We start from the raw sequence: 19,317 nt of genomic DNA on the forward strand, positions 1-19,317 counted from the left end.
ATATCGCTGTCTTTAGCTCCAACTGGGATGACCACCTGGTCCACATTTGGAAAGTTTTAGAGGGTCTGCAAACCGCAGGATTCACTATCAAGGCCTCAAAGTGGCATATATGGCAGGGGAGGGTGGCTTATCTGGGGCACCTGGTAGATGGAGGACAGATTGAACCACTACAGGTGAAGATCCAGACTATTTTAGACTCCTAAAACACAGACCCAGGTCAGAGCCTTTCTTGGTCTCACTGGGCATTACCGAAGGTTAATTAAGAACTATGGCTCCATTGTTGTCCCTCTTACTGACCTCACCTCAAAGAAGATGCCTAAAAAGGTATTATGGACAGCTAGCTATCAGAAAGCTTTTGAGGAACTAAAGCAGGCCATGTGCACTACATCAGTCTTAAAAAGCCTAAACTACTCCAAGAAGCTCATAGTTCAAACTGATACTTCAGAGGTAGATGTTGGGGCAGTTTTATCACAACTCAATACAGAGGGCCAGGATCAACCAGTAGCTTTTATCAGCAGAAGGTTGACCCCTAGAGAAATGTGTTGGTCATCCATAGAGAGGGAGGCCTTTGCTGTGGTCTGGGCCTTGAAGAAGTAGACCATACGTCTTTGGGACTCACTTCATTGTTCAGACAGACCACAAACCTCTCTTATGGCTAAAGCAAATGAAAGGAGAAAACCCTAAATTGTTGAGGTGGTCGATTTTCCGACAGTGGGTGGCTTTTACAGTGGAACATAGACCTGGGAGTAACCACTCCAATGCAGATGGGCTCTCCCAATGTTTCCACTTAGACAATGAAGACTCATCTGGGCAAGGTTAGCCTTATTGTCCCTCATTTAGCTAGGGGGGGAGGTTGTGTAGGAAAGTACCCTCTTTTTGCCATGGTTACCCCCTATTTTCTGTCTGATGTCAGTGTGCTAGGTGAGTATATTGGGATCCTGCTAACCAGGACCCCAGTGATTATGCTCTCTCTCCTCTATATTTTGTTGTTACATACTGTTAACTCAGTATTTCACCCACAATTGTCATACTGGTACCCCCTTATAAATCCCTAGTATATGGTACCTAGGTACCTAGGGCATTGGGGTTCCAGCGTATCCCTATGGGCTGCAACATTTCTTTTGCCACCCATAGGGAGCCCATGGAAAGGCTTCTTCAGGACTGCCATTGCAGCCTACATGAAAAGATGCAAGCACCCTTTCACTGCCATTTACACCGCACCAGGTCACTTATAAGTCACCCCTATAGCAGGCCCTCCAGACCTGATGGCACGGTGGAGAGTACCTGTGTGTGAGGCCACCCATGCACTAGCAGAGGTGCCCCCACGACCTCCAGGATGATTTTCCCAGACTTCGTGAGTGCGGGGACGCCATTTTACACGTGCACTGGACATAGGTCTCTATGTCCAGCTACATAATGGTAACTTCGAACATAGGCATTTTTGGTACCAAACATGTTGGAATCATACCTGAAAGCTTTTGCAAGCATTGATGTATGATTCAATGCACTCTGGGGGCTCCTTAGGGGACTCCCAGTATTGCCATTCCATCCTTCTGAGATTTTCCAGGCAGCCCCAGCTGCTGCCACCTCTCAGACAGGTTTCCGCCCTCCTGTTGCTTGAGCAGCTCAAGCCCAGGAAGGAGAACAAAGGATTTCCTCTGACAAAGGGATGTTACAACCTCTCCCTTTGGAAATAGGTGTTACAGGCTTGGGGGGGGGGTAGCCTTCCCAAGCAACTGGAAATGCTTTGAAGGACACATTTGGTGCCCTCCTTGCATAATCCAGTCTACACAGGTTCAGGGACCCCCAGTCCCTGTACTGGCGCGAAACCTGACAAAGACAAGGGGAGTGACCACTACCCTATCCATCACCACCACAGGGGTGGTGCCCAGAGCTCCTCCAGAGGGTACCTGGGTTTTGCCATCTTGGATTCCAAGTTGTCAGGGAACTCTGGGAGCATCTGAGAGGTCAGTGCCAGCAGGTGACATCAGAGCCCTCTCCTGAAAGGTGCTTTCCTGTGTAGCTAACCAATCCACCTTTCAGGGCTATTTAGGGTCTCTCTCTTGGTGTTCTTCAGACAGGAATCCTCTGCATCCTTTACTTCACCTTCTCACCGAATAAATTGTATCTGGACCCTCCAGGAACTCTACAAACTGCAACAAAGAAGTAAAGACAACTTCTGCAACACTGTATCTTCAGCTCCTACCGGCAACTGCAACTGTTTCCTGGTCGTAGATCCACAGAGGACAGCCTGCCTTTAGCTTGTACCAGAAGAACAAAGGAATCTCCCTTGGAGTGAAGGAGTCACTCCCCTGCTTCAGCAGGCACGTCTCTGCGTGGGTCCCCTCTCCTGATGAGTTGCATGGATCCTGCATTACGGGTGGTGGACTGAAGTGGTCCAGATGGTCCTGTCGTCCTACTGTCCAACTTTTGCTGGAGTTAAGAACTTGCCTCCCCACACAAGACAGTACCCCCGTGCACTGTGTTTTGCAGTTACTAAGGCTTGTTGGCATCCTTCCACAAAGTTCTTCGTGCACCTGGCAGCTCCAGTCCCCAGCACTCTATCCTGCGATGCATAGCTTCCTGAGTCGTTCTCCGGCGGTCCATCTGTAACTGCAGCTGCCATTAAGTAGGAGCAGGGGAGGAGTTGCAGGGGCTATTGCCAGGGTTGAGGTGAGTGACAGGAAGGAGCACAGTGTGCAGAAGTGGAAAAGGCCACCACATGAAGAAAAGTGCATGAAGGGGGAGAAGGAGTGGGAGAAAAGGAGGTATGAACAGCTGCATGAGGCAAAAGCTGCCAAAGCAGAGACAAATAGAGAAAGACAAAAAGCAGATATAGAGGAGCAGAAGCATCTAAAAGAGGGCAAAAGATCAAAGTGGCAAAAAGGGCAAAGAATGAGAGACCGAGAAGCAAGATCAAATGTGGCATGTGTGAGAATAAAAGAAGCAAAAGAGGCACAAAAAGCGTGACAGTGCAAGGATTAAAGTGACAAAGATAAGAGCACAATGGGTGAGTGAAGGAATAATGAGCTCACAAAACGAGAGGTGAGTGGAGAGGCAGGAGCTTCGCAACATAGTCGGAGTTGGGTTTGAGAGGGCTGGGCCTGGTGGGAGGACTAGGCAGAAGTAGGTGGCACAGGCATAGAAAGGGAAAGGCATAACCTAGTAGATCCTGCTAGAATGACAATCCATCACAATTGTTTTCCTTTTCTTTCTAGAACCTTTAAAACTTGCTTTGTCAGTTGAAGCGAAAGCATGGAAACTTTTATTGTGTCAACACCTAAATGAAGAATACAAGAAGAAGATGTCTAATATTACGCAATATACAGCTGAATATTTAAATAAGCTCTCTAGACCTATCCGTGACCTGGATGATGTAAGATTTGCAATGGAAGCTTTGTCCAATATTCGTGACGATGAAATAATGATGGATATGACGTTGGGACCCATTGAAGTAAGTCTAAATGGATTTCTGTACATTATTTATTTGGATATAACGTGGTGATTAAATGTCTCTTGACTTTCCATGCTCTCCTACTAATGAAGTTTTCATTTCACAAATAATTTTTGTTTAGGAAGCTTATTCAATTTTAAATAAATATGGAGTTCCTGTTACAAAGGAAGAAACTGAAGGAGTTGATACACTCAGATATTCTTTTAACAAAATGCAAACCAAAGCTGTAAGTGTTTGACATATGTTTTAATAGTTGCGTACACATTTGTAAATAGTATGTTAAATATCAATATGGTAAGGTTGTCTGCAGTAACAAAAAGAAAACAATGATTAACTACGTAATTGAGAAAGTAGAATTCTAGAAAAAATACCACCCATTGCATTTTTAAAGAAACACATTTTGTCTGTAAAAAGGGAGATTGTTGAAGCTGTTGCCTTCCCAGGTCTTCGTGGTGCAGTTAACAGAGGGGACAGGATGGAATTAGAATCCTGAGATTCTTATCTTACATGAATAAATTGTTGTTGAAACAATGGACGAGGTCAGTGTCAGTGGAATCATGTAATTTTGTGGCAGCAGCTTTTACAGAATAATCGTTGATTTACCACACTTGCCACATAATTTGAAACATAATTTACAGATCTTAACAAAAATATTGGGGGAGATTTACTAAGTGTAGTGCAACACAACACATCAACCAAAACTGTTGCACTGAATTGAGTGAAATTGTGTGAGAAAAACAGTGCCATCACCACTAAAATATAGCACTGTTTTTCTCTCCCCCAGCACTGGTTCTCTTTAGACTGCCATGCACCAACACACAAACCCTTGTACCTGGGAATATGTAGCCAACCATAGGGTTTTTACTGGAACAGGACAATTCCACTTCAAAAACTATGCTTTAATACCTTTTCTACTAAAATGTGGAGACATTTTGAAATTTAAACCTTTCTCCCCAGTAATGCCTGCCTCGAGAAGGCATACGTTTTTGTCACAAATACTTATTTATATATACTACTACATAGAGATTTGTGTCAAAACCCATGGGTGGCTTCATGGGAATGCCAATGTGCCACCCACAGCACTCCCCCTTGACTCACAGAAGACCAAAGGAGTGCATACTTTAAACAACTTTCCAACACTATCCAACACAATATAAATCCCACCACTTTTGTGATGCAAACCAAATGCAAAGTGTTAGTACATCACAGAGTCCAAGGGTTCCCCTTAGAGGTTGATAGTGGCAACATTAGATAATACTAATGCTCTATTTTGTGGTAGTGTGGTCGAGCAGTAGGCTTATCAGACAGTAGTGTTAAGCATTTGTTGTACACACACACAGGTAATAAATGGGGAGCACACACTCAAAGACTTAACTCCAGGCCAATAGGTTTTTATATAGAAAAATATCCTTTCTTAAGTTATTTGTAGAACCACAAGATTCAGATTTGAGGTAAGTACATAAAATGCAAGGTACTTCACACAGGTAAGTATAGAACTTTGATTTAAAACAGTAGTACACACAGTTTTGGTTAAAATGGCAAATAGCTATTTTAAAAGTGGACACTGCAAAAATCAACAGTTCCTGGGGAGGTAAGTAAACATTAGTTTCTCATGTAAGTAAAGCACTTACACAGTCTCCTGGGCATAGGCAGCCCACCATTGGTGGTTCAAGACAACCCCAAAGCCACAGCACCCGCAACACAGGGCTGGTCAGGTGCAGAGGTCAAAGGAGGGCCCAAAACAAATAGGCGCCAATGGAGAACAGGGGTGCTCCAGTTCCAGTCTGCTAGCAGGTAAGTACCTGCATCCTCGGGGGGCAGACCAGGGAGGTTTTGTAGAGCACTGGGGAGGACACACACAAGCACACAAAGCACACCTTCAGCGGCACAGGGGCAGCCGGAGGCAGTTTGCAAAGGAGGCATCGGGTTTTGTCTTGAAAACAATGGAGGGACCCGGGGGGTCACTCTAGCGATGCAGGTAGGGCACAGGGGGGCTTCTCGGGTCAGCCACCAACTGGGCTAGGATGAGAACCGCCTGCTGGTCACTCCTGCACTGGTAGATGGTGTAGGAAGCTGGCCTGGTTTGTGGTGGGTACCTTGGGTACTTACACCTTATACCAGGTCCAGTTATCCCTTATTAGTGAAGTAGTAGTGTTCTAGCTGCTTAGGTTGATTGAGGTAGCTATAGCAGAGCAGCTTAGGCTGAACTAGGAGACATGCAAAGCTCATGCAATACCACTTATAGTTACACAGTACTTATACACAAGGAAAGACAATACTCAGTGTTACCAAAAATAAAGATAGTTTATTTAGGTGACACAGTACCAAAAATATCTTAGAAGCAATACTCCTTCTGGGGGTAAGTATTATATAAAATATATACACTAGACACCAAAATAAGGCAAGTAATTAGATATAGGATAGTTATTTCACACAGGCCGCAGTAACAGTCCTGTGCAAAGGTTTGTCTGAGCTCCTTATGGGTGGCAAAAGAAATGCTGCAGCCCATAAGGATCTCCTGGAACCCCAATGCCCTGGGTACCTAGGTACCATATGCTAGGGACTTATAAGGGGGGGGGTCCAGTGTGCCAATTGAAATTGGTAAATAAAGGCACTAGCCTACAGGGACAAATGTAAAAGCAGAGAGAGCATAAGCACTGAGGTTCTGATTAGCAGAGCCTCAGTGACACAGTCAAGCACCATACAGACACAGACATTAGGCCATAAAATATGAGCAGTGGGGTTCTGACCAGCAGGATCCCAGTGAGACAGGCAAAAACATACTGACATACAGGTAAAATTGGGAGTAACATGCCAAGAAAGATGATACTTTCCTACACAACTCCCCCACCCCCAAAATGAGGGATAATAACGCCAACCTTGCCCAGATGAGTCTTCATTGTCTAAGTGGAAATATCTGGAGAGTCCATCTGCATTGGAGTGGGACCTCCCAGGTCTATGTTCCGCTGTAAAGTCCATACCCTGTAGGGAAATGGACCACCTCAACAATTTAGAGTTTTCCCCTTTCATTTGTTTAAGCCATACTAGAGGTTTGTGTTCTGTCTGAACAATGAAGTGAGTCCCAAACAAGTAGGGTCTCAGCTTCTTCAGTGCCCAGACCACAGCAAAGGCCTCCCTCTCAATAGCAGACCAACGCTTTTCTCTAGGGGTCAACCTCCTACTAATGAAAGCAAAACGTTGATCCTGGCCCTCTGAGTTAAGTTGTGATAGTACAGCCCCTACCCCTAATTCAGAATCATCTGTTTGAACAATGAATTTTTTGGAGTAGTTTGAAGAAGTAGTTGCAGAGGATTGCTGCTGAGGATTGCTCTTTAAGACAGGTGCAGAGCACATTGCCTGCTTAAGCTCCTCAAAAGCTTTCTGACAGCTAGCTGTCCACACTACCTTTTTTGCTATGCAGTTTGGGGACACCCACCACTGGGCTGGCCCAGGGGCTATGAGAAGGCTCAATAACTCCAAGGTCTAACATTTTCTGAACTTCAGCTTTTATGCAATCTCTGACATGGTCAGGTTGGCTGTCAATTTTAATTTTGACAGGTAAACTGTCTCCAGTGTCAGTTGTATTTTCACACCAAGTAGTTGTACCAGGTGTGAGGGAGAAGAGTTCAGGAAACTGATCAAGGAGATTTTTACAGTCTTCCTTCTGCTCAACAGTAAGGCAGTCTGCCAGAACCACTCCTTCCACTAAGCCATCAGCTTCAGTGTTGGAGAAGAGATCAGTGAGGGGGTCACTCTCTTCTTCCCGCTCCTCATCTGTAGTCATAAGCAGGGTTAAGTCAGCCTTGTCATAGCAAGGCTTTAGGCGATTGACAGAAGCAGTACGCAGGTCCACCAGGTAGGTGACCTCACCTTTCTTTTCTACAATTAGATGGGGTCCACTCCATTTGTCCTGGAGTGCTCTTGGGGCCACAGGCTCCAATACTCACACCTTCTGTCCTGGGTGGTACTCTGTTAGGACAGCCTTCTGGTCAAACCATTGCTTTTGGAGCTCTTGGCTGGCCTGAAGGTTTTTAGTGGCCAGTTTCATGCACTCACCCATTCTGGATCTTAGGCCAAGCACATAGTCCACAGTGTCTTGTTTTGGAGCTTTTAAAGGTTGTTCCCAACCCTCCTTAACAAGAGCACGGGGACCCCTAACAGGGTTAACAAATAGGAGTTCAGAGGGGCTCAAACCCACTCCTTTTTGGGGTACCTCCCTGTAGGTGAAAAGGAAGCATGGTAATAGGACATTCGACCTCCTGCTGAGTTTTTCAGAGAGTCCCATAATCATGCCTTTGAGAGTTTTACTAAACCTCTCAACCAATCCATTAGTTTGTGGATGATAAAGGGTGGTGGACTTGTAGGTAACACCACACTACTTCCACATTGCTTTCAGGTATGCAGACATGAAGTTACTACCTCTGTCTGACACCACTTCCTTAGGGAAACCCACCCTGGAAAAGATTCCCAGGAGGGCTTTTGCCACTGCACGTGCTGTAGTGGTCCTTAAGGGGATGGCGTCTGGATACCTTATGGTATGGTCCACCACCACAATTATGAATCTATTGCCAGAAGCTGTTGGAGGGTCAAGGGGGTGTAGGAGGCTGGCCTGGCTTATAGTGGGTACCTTGTGGTACTTACACATTGTGTCAGGTCCAGTTATCCCTTATTAGTAGATTAGAGGTGTTCTAGGAACTTAGGCTGATAGAGGTAGCTATGGCATAGAAGCTTAGGCTGAACTAGGAGACATGCAAAGCTCCTACTATACCACTTATGCCACTATATCATAAGAAAACACAATACTCAGAGTTACTACAACAAAGGTACTTTATTTTAGTGCCAATATGCAAATTGTAGCTCAGAGGATATACTCCCTTAGGAGGTAAGTAATATACACAAAATATACACACACAAACCAAAATCAGGTAGGTAAACAGTTAGAAAAGTAGTGCAAACACTGTAGAACACAATAGAATTCAACAGGGAAAAATAGGCCTAGGTGCAACACAAAACATATACTCCACAAGTGGAATGCGAACCACGAATGGACCCCAGGCGTAGTGTAGTGTGTAGAGGGTCGCTGGGAGTATAAGAAAACACTAAGGGGCATATTTATACTCTGTTTGCGCCGAATGTGCGAGAAAAATTGTGCCGCCCATTCAATGCAAACTGTGCACCATATATAAAGTTTGACGACTGTAGGAAAGTACCATCTTGCCTGGCATGTTACCCCCATTTTTCACTGTATATATGTTGTTTTAGTTGTATGTGTCACTGGGACACTGCCAGCCAGGGCCCCAGTGCTCATAAGTGTGCCTGAAAGTGTTACCTGTGTTATGACTAACTGGCTCACTGAGGCTCTGCTATCCAGAACCTCAGTGGTTATGCTCTCTCATTTCTTTCCAAATTGTCACTAACAGGGTAGTGACCAATTTCACCAATTCACATTGGCATACTGGAACACCCTTATAATTCTCTTGTATATGGTACTAAGGTACCCAGGGTATTGGGGTTCCAGGAGATCCCTATGGGCTGCAGCATTTCTTTTGCCACCCATAGGGAGCTCCGACAATTCTTACACAGGCCTGCCACTGCAGCCTGAGTGAAATAACGTCCACGTTATTTCACAGCCATTTACCACTGCACTTAAGTAACTTATAAGTCACCTATATGTCTATCCTTTACCTGGTAAAGGTTAGGTGCAAAGTTACTTAGTGTGTGGGCACCCTGGCACTAGCCAAGGTGCCCCCACATTGTTCAGGGCAAATTCCCCGGACTTTGTGAGTGCAGGGACACCATTACACGCGTGCACTACACATAGGTCACTACCTATGTGTAGCTTCACAATGGTAACTCCGAATATGGCCATGTAACATGTCTATGATCATGGAATTGCCCCCTCTATGCCATCCTGGCATAGTTGGCACAATCCCATGATGCCAGTGGTCTGTAGCACAGATCCTGGTACTACCAAACTGCCTATTCAGGGGTTTCACTGCAGCTGCTGCTGCTGCCAACCCCTCAGACAGGTTTCTGCCCTCCTGGGGTCCAGTAAGGCCTGGCCCAGGAAGGCAGAACAAAGGACTTCCTCTGAGAGAGGGTGTTACACCCTCTCCCTTTGGAAAATGGTGTGAAGGCAGGGGAGGAGTAGCCTCCCCCAGCCTCTGGAAATGCTTTCATGGGCACACATGGTGTCCATTTCTGCATAAGCCAGTCTACACCGGTTCAGGGACTCCTCAGCCCTGCTCTGGCGCGAAACTGGACAAAGGAAAGGGGAGTGACCACTCCTCTGACCTGCACCTCCCCTGGGAGGTGCCCAGAGCTCCTCCAGTGTGCTCCAGACCTCTGCCATCTTGGAAACAGAGGTGCTGCTGGCACACTGGACTGCTCTGAGTGGCCAGTGCCACCAGGTGACGTCAGAGACTACTTCTGATAGGCTCCTTCAGGTGTTGCTAGCCTATCCTCTCTCCTAGGTAGCCAAACCCTCTTTTCTGGCTATTTAGGGTCTCTGTCTCTGGGGATTCCTTAGATAACGAATGCAAGAGCTCATCAGAGTTCCTCTGCATCTCTCTCTTCACCTTCTGCCAAGGAATCGACTGCTGACCGCGCTGGAAGCCTGCAAGACTGCAACAAAGTAGCAAAGACGACTACTGCAACTCTGTAACGCTGATCCTGCCGCCTTCTCGACTCTTTTCCTGGTGGTGCATGCTGTGGGGGTAGTCTGCCTCCTCTCTGCACTAGAAGCTCCGAAGAAACCTCCCGTGGGTCGACGGAATCTTCCCCCTGCTACCGCAGGCACCAAAGAACTGCATCACCGGTCCCCTGGGTCTCCTCTCAGCATGACGAGCGAGGTCCCTTGAATCCAGCAACTGTGTCCAAGTGACTCACACAGTCCAGTGACTCTTCAGTCCAAGTTTGGTGGAGGTAAGTCCTTGCCTCCCCAAGCCAGACTGCATTGCTGGGAACCACAACTTTTGCAGCTACTCCGGCCTCTGTTCACTTCCGGCGGAAATCCTTTGTGCACAGCCAAGCCTGGGTCCAGGGCACTCTAACCTGCATTGCACGACTTCTAAGTTGGTCTCCGGCGACGTGGGACTCCTTTGTGCATCTTCGGGTGAGCACCGTTTCACTCTTCTTTGAAGTGCCTGTTCTGGCACTTTTAAGGGTGCTGCCTGCTTCTGAGAGGGCTCCTTCTCTTGCGCGATGCCCCCTCTGTCCCCAGACGCAATTGGCGACATCCTGGTCCCTCCTGCGCCACAGCAGCATCCAAAAACGCTAACTGCACGACTTGCAGCTAGCAAGGCTTGTTGGCAGTCTTTCGGCGGGAAAATACTTCTGCACGACTCTCCATGGCGTGGGGGATAAATCCTCCAAAGAGGAAGTTTCTAGCCCTTGTCGCTCCTGCAGAATCCTCAGCTTCTACTGTCCAGTAGCAGCTTCTTTGCACCCACAGCTGGCATTTCCTGGGCATCTGCCCATCTCCGACTTGCTTGTGACTTTTGGACTTGGTCCCCTTGTTCCACAGGTACCCTCGACTGGAAATCCATCGTTGTTGCATTGCTGGTTTGTGTCTTTCCTGCAGAATTCCCCTATCACGACTTCTTTGTCCTTTGGGGAACTTTAGTGCACTTTGCACTCACTTTTCAGGGTCTTGGGGTGGGCTATTTTTCTAACCCTCACTATTTTCTAATAGTCCCAGCGACCCTCTACAAGGTCACATAGGTTTGGGGTCCATTTGTGGTTCGCATTCCACTTTTGGAGTATATGGTTTGTGTTGCCCCTATCCCTATGGGTCCCCATTGCATCCTATTGTAACTATACATTGTTTGCACTGTTTTCTAAGACTATACTGCATATTTTTGGTATTGTGTACATATAACTTCTGTATATTTGCTATCCTCATACTGAGGGTACACTCTGAGATACTTTGGCATATTGTCATAAAAATAAAGTACCTTTAATTTGAGTATATCTGTGTATTGTGTTTTCTTATGATATTGTGCAAGTGACACTAGTGGTACTGTAGGAGCTTCACTCGTCTCCTAGTTCAGCTTAAGCTGCTCTGCTAAGCTACCATTATCTATCAGCCTATGCTGCTAGACACCCTATACACTAATAAGGGATAACTGGGCCTGGTGCAAGGCGCAAGTACCCCTTGGTACTCACTACAAGCCAGTCCAGCCTCCTACATTGGTTGTGCAGCGGTGGGACAAGTGCTTTGAGACTACTTACCACTCTTGTCATTGTACTTGTCATAAGAGAAAAATATACAAAACAAGTTCAGTGTGTGTACACATAACTAACAAGTTTTGCATTTCCTCTTTTCACTCTTTTCTAAGTGCTCAAAAGTACATGTAAACTTTCTAAAAGCTCTTAAAAAGTTTTAAAAGTTTTTTTTCTGTCTTTCCAAAAGTTCTGAAAACACTTTTTCTTCACTTTTTCTATCACTTAAACTCTTTCTAAAATGTCTGGCACAGGCCAAAATGTTGATCTGTCCAAACTTGCATATGATCACCTTAGCTGGAAAGGAGCAAGGAGTCTCTGTGTAGAAAGAGGTTTGAGTGTAGGGAAGAATCCTTCTTTGGAATTGTTGCTTAACATGCTTAGAGAACAAGATAAGGCCAGAAGGGCCCCATCTGTTGAAAAAGTAGCTAATGGTTCCCAATCTGATCCAGGGACTCCCCTAGGAAAAGATTCAGGAAAGAAACTTCCTAGCCTGCCCATTACTAGACAGCCTAGCATAGATGGTACTGATGTAGAGTCACATCACACAGAAAGTGTTGTCTCACATCATAGCAAGAGTATTCCTTCTCACCACAGTAGAAGTGATGTTTCTGTTAACCAAGCTGTTAGGGTGCCTTCTGTAAGGGACAGGTCTCCTTCTGTCCATTCTCACCATACTTCTGTTTCAAGGCATGTCCCTCCCACCCACCCTGATAACAGAATGTTAGAAAGGGAGCTCAATAGATTGAGAGTGGAACAAACCAGACTGAAGCTCAAGAAGCAACAGCTGGATTTGGATAGACAGACCTTAGAAGTAGAGAAGGAAAGACAGAAGTTGGGTTTAGAAACCCATGGTGGCAGCAGCAGTATTCCCCATAGTCATCCTGCAAAAGAGCATGATTCCAGGAATCTGCACAAGATAGTTCCCCCTTATAAGGAGGGGGATGACATTAACAAGTGGTTTGCTGCACTTGAGAGGGCCTGTGCTGTACAGGATGTCCCTCAAAGGCAGTGGGCTGCTATCCTATGGCTATCATTTAGTGGAAAAGGTAGGGATAGGCTCCTTACGGTGAAAGAAAATTAAGCCAATGATTACAAAGTTCTTAAGAATGCACTCCTGGATGGTTATGGCTTAACCACTGAACAATACAGGATAAAGTTCAGAGAGACCAAAAAGGAGTCTTCACAAGACTGGGTTGATTTCATTGACCATTCAGTGAAGGCCTTGGAGGGGTGGTTACATGGCAGTAAAGTTACTGATTATGACAGCCTGTATAACTTGATCCTGAGAGAGCATATTCTTAATAATTGTGTGTCTGATTTGTTGCACCAGTACTTGGTGGACTCTGATCTGACCTCTCCCCAAGAATTGGGAAAGAAGGCAGACAAATGGGTCAGAACAAGGGTGAACAGAAAAGTTCATACAGGGGGTGACAAAGATGGCAATACGAAGAAGGATGGTAAGTCTTCTGACAAGGGTGGGGACAAATCTAAAAATGAGTCTTCATCAGGCCCACAAAAAAACTCTGGTGGGGGTGGTGGGTCCAAATCCTCTTCAAATCAAAACAAAGAAATGAAACCATGGTGCTATTTATGTAAAATAAAAGGCCATTGGACAACAGATCCCAGTTGTCCAAAGTAAAGCACCAAGCCTCCTACCACTACAACCCCTACTGCTACACCTAGTGTCCCTACTAATAGTAGTGGTGGTGGGAGCAAACCTACTAATAGCCAATCTAAGGGAGTAGCTTGGCTCACCGTTGGTAACTTAGTTGGGGTTGGTCTGATTAGGGAGACCACAGAGGCTGTGTTAGTCTCTGAGGGGGCTATTGATTTAGCCACCTTGGTTGCTTGTCCCCTTAACATGGATAAGTACAAGCAACTACCCCTAATAAATGGTGTTGAGGTTCAGGCCTACAGGGACACAGGTGCCAGTGTCACAATGGTGATAGAGAAACTGGTCCACCCTGAACAACACCTACTTGGTCACCAGTACCAAGTAACCGATGCTCACAACAACACCCTTAGCCACCCCATGGCTGTTGTAAATCTCAACTGGGGGGGGTTACTGGCCCAAAGAAAGTTGTGGTTGCCTCAGATTTACCTGTAGACTGTCTATTAGGGAATGATTTAGAGACATCAGCTTGGGCAGAAGTGGAGTTGGAGGCTCATGCAGCAATGCTGGGCATTCCAGGGCATATTTTTGCTTTGACCAGGGTTCAGGCCAAAAAGCAAAAAGGACAGGGAAACTTGGATCCTGGAACAACGGACCAAGTGCTCCCTAAAGCTAGGGCTAGTAGAAGTAAAGCACTACCTACTATCCCTCCATCTACAGTGGATTCTACTTCTGAGGAAGAAGAATTTCCACCCTGTGCAGAACCTACACCAGAGGAGCTGGAAGCAGACACTGCTGAGCTTTTGGGTGAAGGGGGGCCTGCCAGTGAGGAGCTGAGTGTGGCACAGCAGACCTGTCCCACACTAGAGGGTCTAAGACAGCAAGCTGTCAAACAAGCTAATGGGGATGTCAGTGACTCTCACAGAGTTTACTGGGAGGACAACCTCTTGTACACTGAGGCAAGGGATCCTAAACCTGTAGCTGCCAGGAGATTAGTGATTCCTCAGGAGTACAGAAAGTTCCTCCTAACTCTTGCTCACGACATTGCCCTGGCTGGACATTTGGGGCAAATGAAAACTTGGTACAGGCTTGTTCCCTTGTTTCATTGGCCTAGAATGTCTGAGGACACAAAAGATTTTTGTAAGTCCTGTGAAACCTGTCAAGCCAGTGGCAAGACAGGTGGCACCCCAAAGGTACACCTTATTCCACTGCCTGTGGTTGGGGTTGTAGGAGGCTGGACTGGCTTGTAGTGAGTACCAAGGGGTACTTGCACCTTGCACCAGGCCCAGTTATCCCTTATTAGTGTATAGGATGTCTAGCAGCATAGGCTGATAGATAATGGTAGCTTAGCAGAGCAGCTTAGGCTGAACTAGGAGACGAGTGAAGCTCCTACAGTACCACTAGTGTCACTTGCACAATATCATAAGAAAACACAATACACAGTTATACTAAAAATAAAGGTACTTTATTTTTATGACAATATGCCAAAGTATCTCAGAGTGTACCCTCAGTGAGAGGATAGGAAATATACACAAGATATTTGTACACAATACCAAAAATATGCAGTATAGTCTTAGAAAACAGTGCAAACAATGTATAGTTACAATAGGATGCAATGGGGACACATAGGGATAGGGGCAACACAAACCATATACTCCAAAAGTGGAATGCGAACCACGAATGGACCCCACACCTATGTGACCTTGTAGAGGGTCGCTGGGACTATTAGAAAATAGTGAGGGTTAGAAAAATAGCCCACCCCAAGACCCTGAAAAGTGAGTGCAAAGTGCACTAAGGTTCCCCAAAGGACATAGAAGTCGTGATAGGGGAATTCTGCAGGAAAGACACAAACCAGCAATGCAACAACGATGGATTTCCAGTCGAGGGTACCTGTGGAACAAGGGGACCAAGTCCAAAAGTCACAAGCAAGTCGGAGATGGGCAGATGCCCAGGAAATGCCAGCTGTGGGTGCAAAGAAGCTGCTACTGGACTGTAGAAGCTTTGGTTTCTGCAGGAACGACAAGGGCTAGAGACTTCCCCTTTGGAGGACGGATCCCTCACGCCGTGGAGAGTCGTGCAGACGTGTTTTCCCGCCGAAAGACCGCCAACAAGCCTTGCTAGCTGCAAATCGTGCAGTTAGTGTTTTTGGATGCTGCTGTGGCCCAGGAGGGACCAGGATGTCGAGCAAGACAAGGAGCCCTCTGAGCAGCAGGTAGCACCCGGAGAAGTGCCAGAAACAGGCACTACGAGGATGCGTTAAACGGTGCTCACCCAAAGTTTCACAAAGGAGTCCCACGACGCCGGAGACCAACTTAGAAAGTCGTGCAATGCAGGTTAGAGTGCCGTGGACCCAGGCTTGGCTGTGCACAAAGGATTTCCGCCGGAAGTGCACAGAGGCCGGAGTAGCTGCAAAAGTCGCGGTTCCCAGCAATGCAGTCTGGCGTGGGGAGACAAGGACTTACCTCCACCAAACTTGGACTGAGGAGTCACTGGACTGTGGGGGTCACTTGGACACAGTTGCTGGATTCGAGGGACCTCGCTCGTCGTGCTGAGAGGAGACCCAAGGGACCGGTAATGCAGCTTTTTGGTGCCTGCGGTGTGAGGGGGAAGATTCCGTCGACCCACGGGAGATTTCTTCGGAGCTTCTAGTGCAGAGAGGAGGCAGACTACCCCCACAGCATGCACCACCAGGAAAACAGTTGAGAAGGCGGCAGGATCAGCGTTACAGAGTTGCAGTAGTCGTCTTAGCTACTATGTTGCAGTTTTGCAGGCTTCCAGCGCGGTCAGTAGTCGATTCCTTGGCAGAAGGTGAAGAGAGAGATGCAGAGGAACTCGGATGAGCTCTTGTATTCGTTATCTAAAGTTTCCCCAGAGACAGAGACCCTAAATAGCCAGAAAAGAGGGTTTGGCTACCTTGGAGAGAGGATAGGCTAGCAACACCTGAAGGAGCCTATCAGAAGGAGTCTCTGACATCACCTGGTGGCACTGGCCACTCAGAGCAGTCCAGTGTGCCAGCAGCACCTCTGTTTCCAAGATGGCAGAGGTCTGGAGCACACTGGAGGAGCTCTGGACACCTCCCTGGGGAGGTGCAGGTCAGGGGAGTGGTCACTCCCCTTTCCTTTGTCCAGTTTCACGCCAGAGCAGGGCTAAGGGGTCCCTGAACCGGTGTAGACTGGCTTATGCAGAAATGGGCACCAAATGTGCCCATGAAAGCATTTCCAGAGGCTGGGGGAGGCTACTCCTCCCCTGCCTACACACCATTTTCTAAAGGGAGAGGGTGTAACACCCTCTCTCAGAGGAAGTCCTTTGTTCTGCCATCCTGGGACAAGCCTGGCTTGACCCCAGGATGGCAGAAACCTGTCTGAGGGGTTGGCAGCAGCAGCAGCTGCAGTGAAACCCCAGGAAAGGCAGTTTGGCAGTACCAGGGTCTGTGCTTCAGACCACTGGGATCATGGGATCGGGCCAACTATGCCAGGATGGCATAGAGGGGTCAATTCCATGATCATAGACATGTTACATGGCCATATTCGGAGTTACCATTGTGCAGCTACATATAGGTAGTGACCTATATGTAGTGCACGCGTGTAATGGTGTCCCCACACTCACAAAGTCCGGGGAATTGGCCCTGAACAATGTGGGGGCACCTTGGCTAGTGCCAGGGTGCCCTCACACTAAGTAACTTTGCACCTAACCTTTAACAGGTAAAGGTTAGACATATAGGTGACTTATAAGTTACTTAAGTGCAGTGTAAAATGGCTGTGAAATAACGTGGACGTTATTTCACTCAGGCTGCAGTGGCAGGCCTGTGTAAGAATTGTCAGAGCTCCCTATGGGTGGCAAAAGAAATGCTGCAGCCCATAGGGATCTCCTGGAACCCCAATACCCTGGGTACTTCAGTACCATATACTAGGGAATTATAAGAGTGTTCCAGTATGTGAGAAAGTAGCCCCTTTCTAGCCTTGTTACCCCCACTTTTGGCCTGTTTGTGAGTGTATGTCAGGGTGTTTTCACTGTCTCACTGGGATCCTGCTAGCCAGGGCCCAGTGCTCATAGTGAAAACCCTATGTTTTCAGTATGTTTGTTATGTGTCACTGGGACCCTGCTAGTCAGGACCCCAGTGCTCATAAGTTTGTGGCCTATATGTATGTGTTCCCTGTGTGGTGCCTAACTGTCTCACTGAAGCTCTGCTAACCAGAACCTCAGTGGTTATGCTCTCTCATTTCTTTTAAATTGTCACTAACAGGCTAGTGACCAATTTTACCAATTTACATTGGCTTACTGGAACACCCTTATAATTCCCTAGTATATGGTACTGAGGTACCCAGGGTATTGGGGTTCCAGGAGATCCCTATGGGCTGCAGCATTTCTTTTGCCACCCATAGGGAGCTCTGACAATACTTACACAGGCCTGCCACTGCAGTCTGAGTGAAATAACGTCCACGTTATTTCACAGCCATTTTACACTGCACTTAAGTAACTTATAAGTCACCTATATGTCTAACCTTTACCTGGTAAAGGTTAGGTGCAAAGTTACTTAGTGTGAGGGCACCCTGGCACTAGCCAAGGTGCCCCCACATTGTTCAGGGCCAATTTCCCTGACTTTGTGAGTGCGGGGACACCATTACACGCGTGCACTACATATAGGTCACTACCTATATATAGCTTCACAATGGTAACTCCGAATATGGCCATGTAACATGTCTATGATCATGGAATTGCCCCCTCTATGCCATCCTGGCATATTTGGCACAATCCCATGATCCCAGTGGTCTGTAGCACAGACCCTGGTACTGCCAAACTGCCTTTCCTGGGGTTTCACTGCAGCTGCTGCTGCTGCCAACCCCTCAGACAGGTTTCTGCCCTCCTGGGGTCAAGCCAGGCTTGTCCCAGGATGGCAGAACAAAGGACTTCCTCTGAGAGAGGGTGTTACACCCTCTCCCTTTGGAAAATGGTGTGAAGGCAGGGGAGGAGTAGCCTCCCCCAGCCTCTGGAAATGCTTTCATGGGCACTTTTGGTGCCCATTTCTGCATAAGCCAGTCTACACCGGTTCAGGGACCCCTTAGCCCTGCTCTGGCGCGAAACTGGACAAAGGAAAGGGGAGTGACCACTCCCCTGACCTGCACCTCCCCTGGGAGGTGCCCAGAGCTCCTCCAGTGTGCTCCAGACCTCTGCCATCTTGGAAACAGAGGTGCTGCTGGCACACTGGACTGCTCTGAGAGGCCAGTGCCACCAGGTGACGTCAGAGACTCCTTCTGATAGGCTCCTTCAGGTGTTGCTAGCCTATCCTCTCTCCTAAGTAGCCAGACCCTCTTTTCTGCCTATTTATGGTCTCTGTCTTTGGGGAAACTTTAGATAACGAATGCAAGAGCTCATCAGAGTTCCTCTGCATCTCTCTCTTCACCTTCTGCCAAGGAATCGACTGCTGACCGCGCTGGAAGCCTGCAAAACTGCAACAAAGTAGCTAAGACGACTACTGCAACTCTGCAACGCTGATCCTGCCGCCTTCTCGACTGTTTTCCTGGTGGTGCATGCTGTGGGGGTAGTCTGCCTCCTCTCTGCACTAGAAGCTCCGAAGAAATCTCCCGTGGGTCGATGGAATCTTCCCCCTGCAACCGCAGGCACCAAAAAGCTGCATTACCGGTCCCTTGGGTCTCCTCTCAGCACGACGAGCGAGGACCCTCGAATCCAGCAACTCTGTCCAAGTGACTCCCACAGTGCAGTGACTCTTCAGTCCAAGTTTGGTGGAGGTAAGTCCTTGCCTCACCTTGCTAGACTGCATTGCTGGGAACCGCGACTTTTGCAGCTACTCCGGCCCCTGTGCACTTCCGGCAGAAATCCTTTGTGCACAGCCAAGCCTGGGTCCACGGCACTCTAACCTGCATTGCACGACTTTCTAAGTTGGTTTCCGGCGACGTGGGACTCCTTTGTGTAACTTCGGGTGAGCACTGTTTCACGCATCCTCGTAGTGCCTGTTTCTGGCACTTCTCCGGGTGCTACCTGCTGCTGAGAGGGCTCCTTGTCTTGC

General features: G+C 47.4%; 1 protein-coding gene across 1 annotated transcript in view; it reads left to right on the forward strand.

Moving 5' to 3' along the window:
- Positions 1-19,317, forward strand: part of DNAH8 (dynein axonemal heavy chain 8) — a 9,979,189-nt gene that overhangs the window by 4,303,475 nt on the left and 5,656,397 nt on the right. The window contains exons 33-34 of the mRNA XM_069236651.1: positions 3,219-3,454; positions 3,576-3,680. Of these exons, the coding sequence (XP_069092752.1) occupies positions 3,219-3,454; positions 3,576-3,680 (341 nt within the window). The remainder of the gene's footprint in view (positions 1-3,218; positions 3,455-3,575; positions 3,681-19,317) is intronic.

Source organism: Pleurodeles waltl, chromosome 5, assembly GCF_031143425.1.
Source record: "Pleurodeles waltl isolate 20211129_DDA chromosome 5, aPleWal1.hap1.20221129, whole genome shotgun sequence".
Classification (NCBI taxonomy): Eukaryota; Metazoa; Chordata; class Amphibia; order Caudata; family Salamandridae; genus Pleurodeles; species Pleurodeles waltl.